Here is a 3,354-nt window from a genome sequence, read left to right on the forward strand (position 1 = left end):
TTTCATTGCTCCTACGGACGTCGCACTATCACCGATCAGGCGCCACGTTTGAAATTTACTGTTCGCTCGAAGTGTACGGGAAATACTTTAATGGTGCTTGACCCAAGTCGAATACCACGGTCAGGGTTTGACGGAAGATTTAGTCCACGTGTGCTCAAAAGGTCCGAGCATGAGACATTGGAAGCGGAACTTTGAGATTTTGGAATGGAGGAGTCCTAAACCGACAAACGAAGCTCCAGCTGCGTTTCAAGACGTTCCTGCCGCGTCAACCGCGAAAGTAGTCTCGAGTCACGATGCCGTAGCAATGCGGACTTAAATTAAATATATGTTTGATAAAGTAAGAGTTTGCTGTGAAGTGCAGCACTCGAAGAAACCACCGAGCAATTCCGTAGTCCCCGCAAAGGCCGGGTCACTACCGCCGGACTAGGCATCTCAAAACCGTAACATTTTACCATTTAATTTATTCATTCCTATTCATTTGTTATAATATTTATCAATCCATTTAATATCTAATTAATAAGAACCACCTTTGGACTGCATTGCAAAGGGTATTTGCGTATTTAATCACCTTATATATAATTTCTTAACTGTTATTACGTTTTAAATTCACATTAAATTTATACATGGCATGCATCAACCACAGATTTAATATTTAGTCTAAGCATAACCCTAGACGCATTTAATATTTAGTCTAAGCATAACCCTAGACGCAATCAAACTTAAATAACTTAAAATCCCTAGACCTTAAACTGACCTTAATCACTGACTGCTAATCCCTAGATCACTTTAATTATTTACCTCGCTCACAACAATAGTGACAGTGACGCGATCCCCGGGCCAGAGTTTATAGTTCGACCAATGTAATGAAGGTAATATTCAATTTAGTAGAAACTCTTAATTTAATTTAATACTTTTAACTTTTATTTTATTTATTTCGCTACAGTTTCACTGGCACGAGAGGCGAAAAGGAAAAAAAGTCATCGTGGTGAGTCTTAATTACTAAGATACGGTTTTAAATTTTTAAAATTTAAATTTACTGTTACAGCGTGAGGTGGGTCTCCACAAATTGTTATTTCCCTAACTATTAATAAATACATCCTTGCTACTATAAAATAAATTAACTATGTTCTCAGTAAAATGTAACGTCGAAAAAATTGCTTGTCTGAAATAATAAAATTGTGTTTAGGCCAAAATGTATTATTTTAATCTTACGCGTTTATTGAAGTGCAAAACCGCTCTAGATTCTGGAGAGATTTCTGTTGTCTGAACCCTGAGAAGATTACGTAGATGTCTGCTCGGGGAATACGACTGATAGCGTGAAAATAAACGAAACCAAGAACACTAAGTGTTTTCATGGCTAGTAGCACGTGGCGAGGAGGTGTGTAAGTGATTTCTTCGTTTTTATAGATAACATTCGTACACGTAGACTCGATTATCAGTTCTTATATATAAGCACGGCGTTCAAACATTTCTGTTATTATTAGTATTGAAGCAGTCAGAAAACGAATTTTAAATAATTTTTCTATAATTTAAAATGAGTTTCAGTCTTCCAATTTCGTCACTTGAGCATCTGTCGCTAATCAACGTTGCAGCAACCATTTGGAAAACGGACAAAGCCATTTCGTATTTAGTTAATAACCAGAAACGAATTCCAAATAAGACGTTTCAAATTCGAGAGGTATTGCATCGTGTGGAACTACCAATGAACTTGAAAGAAAAGGTTGTTGATATAAGTAAAGAAATACACTCCGAAATTCAAGATTGGATGAGGCAATGGGTTCGATCTTCGTCCGCCCAAGACACCACTTACCGTTCTTTACCCGCTATTCCTCGGGATGACGTCCAACCATTCCTGCTTAGTCTCCACTGGAATTCCGATGGTACCATTGATACCGGTAAGACGGCGGAAATGGTTGCGAGGGATGAAAGAATCGACTTGGTGTCAAGGTACAGAATAGCTGGATTCTTTTGTTTGGAAGAAGAAGTTCGTACATTGTGGAATGAAATGGGGAAATTGGGGCCGTTTGTGGACAAAGAATTTATACTCTCGTCTGACGATGTTATGACCGCCTTCCTGTCATTTTGCGACGAAGGCAAAACAACGCAAATGAGTCGATGCCTTCTGAACAAAGTCGAAGTGGTGTTTCGACGTGCGGCGGAAGAAGGCAATCTGACTGCGGCAAAATACTTTTGGGGCCAGTTAACACCGGCTCAACGAGACAAAACTTTGAAGGAAGCTCTTGAGAAGGAGTACCATCTGGAAAAACCGTATCAAGGAGCTGCCGTTTTGTATTTTTTTCTGCAACAAATGAATTCTGGAATGCAATTGGAGTTCCTGAGTAAAGAATATATCAAGTACTCTGAGATAATCATGCTTGATTGTCCTTTGGAAGAGTTGCTTAAATGGCCATATCACGCTTTGTTCACGCGATTTCAATCTAAGTTGGTAACCGATATGAAACCGTCGAGGTTTTTTCACGTTCTCCAATCATTGTTCTCTGTCTGGAAAGAACGTGGAAAAAGTGATATTTATGGGGAAATTATGATGAATTTTTGGGAAGCCAGCCCAGTCCAGTTAAAATTGACCTATTTAATAACGGTTGCATACTCAAACGTGCTCTTAAATACCAGTGAAGACGACCTTAGGGCATCCCTAAATCAGGAAAGATCTTTGAGCAAAATCAATGGTACTGACACGCGCAACTATATCAGATTGGAACAAATGATACATGATCGATCTGACTTTATAGCTTACTTCATTAAATATAACGAAAATTTGCCGAACTCGAAACGTTACTTCGAGATGGTTATTGCACTGTTGACATACGCTGTAAAGAATTTGGAAAGCATCGAACTTATGGAACTACTGCAGGAGTCTTTTACATATTACCAGCAAGTTTCCCTCACTGAAATCGAAAAGAAAGGATACGAGCTTTGGATGAACTACGGCAAACGAGTGCTTTCTTTGCGCATTGACCGATTGGTGACACTGGAAAAGTTTCCAATGATTCTGGAATCTCACTGCTACTAATCTCATAACAATTAAGAATTTAAAATGAAATTTAAGAAATAATAAACTATTTTTTTTAAAAATATTTAAATATTGTGTTCATTTCCTTGTCCTCGATTGTTCATTTTATCTCAATGAAATACAAAATTAACTATTTCTACTTCTTAACAAAAGAACGTCGCAAAGTATCGTTCCTAATGAGCCAAACGAGATACACCAGTCAGGTCCTAAAAACAATTTATCAAATCATTTAATAATATAATTATATTAATATATTTGGTACAAATATTTTGTAAATTCAATTTTAGCATACTGTCTATATGTATGATTTTAAAAAAAATATT

The 3,354-nt window shown here is 37.2% G+C and overlaps 1 protein-coding gene across 1 annotated transcript; it reads left to right on the forward strand.

Annotated features, from left to right (window-relative positions):
• The first annotated feature begins 1,270 nt into the window (after positions 1-1,270).
• LOC149956210 (uncharacterized) lies at positions 1,271-3,031 on the forward strand. Its single transcript, XM_090164666.1, has 2 exons — positions 1,271-1,378; positions 1,546-3,031. The coding sequence occupies exon 2, from the start codon at positions 1,703-1,705 to the stop codon at positions 3,029-3,031; it is 1,329 nt and encodes a 442-aa protein (XP_090020792.1). The 5' UTR covers positions 1,271-1,378; positions 1,546-1,702.
• Positions 3,032-3,354: the final 323 nt, after the last annotated feature.

Source organism: Leiobunum rupestre, chromosome 2 (assembly GCF_980474605.1).
Source record: "Leiobunum rupestre chromosome 2, qqLeiRupe1.1.hap1, whole genome shotgun sequence".
NCBI classification, from domain to species: Eukaryota; Metazoa; Arthropoda; class Arachnida; order Opiliones; family Sclerosomatidae; genus Leiobunum; species Leiobunum rupestre.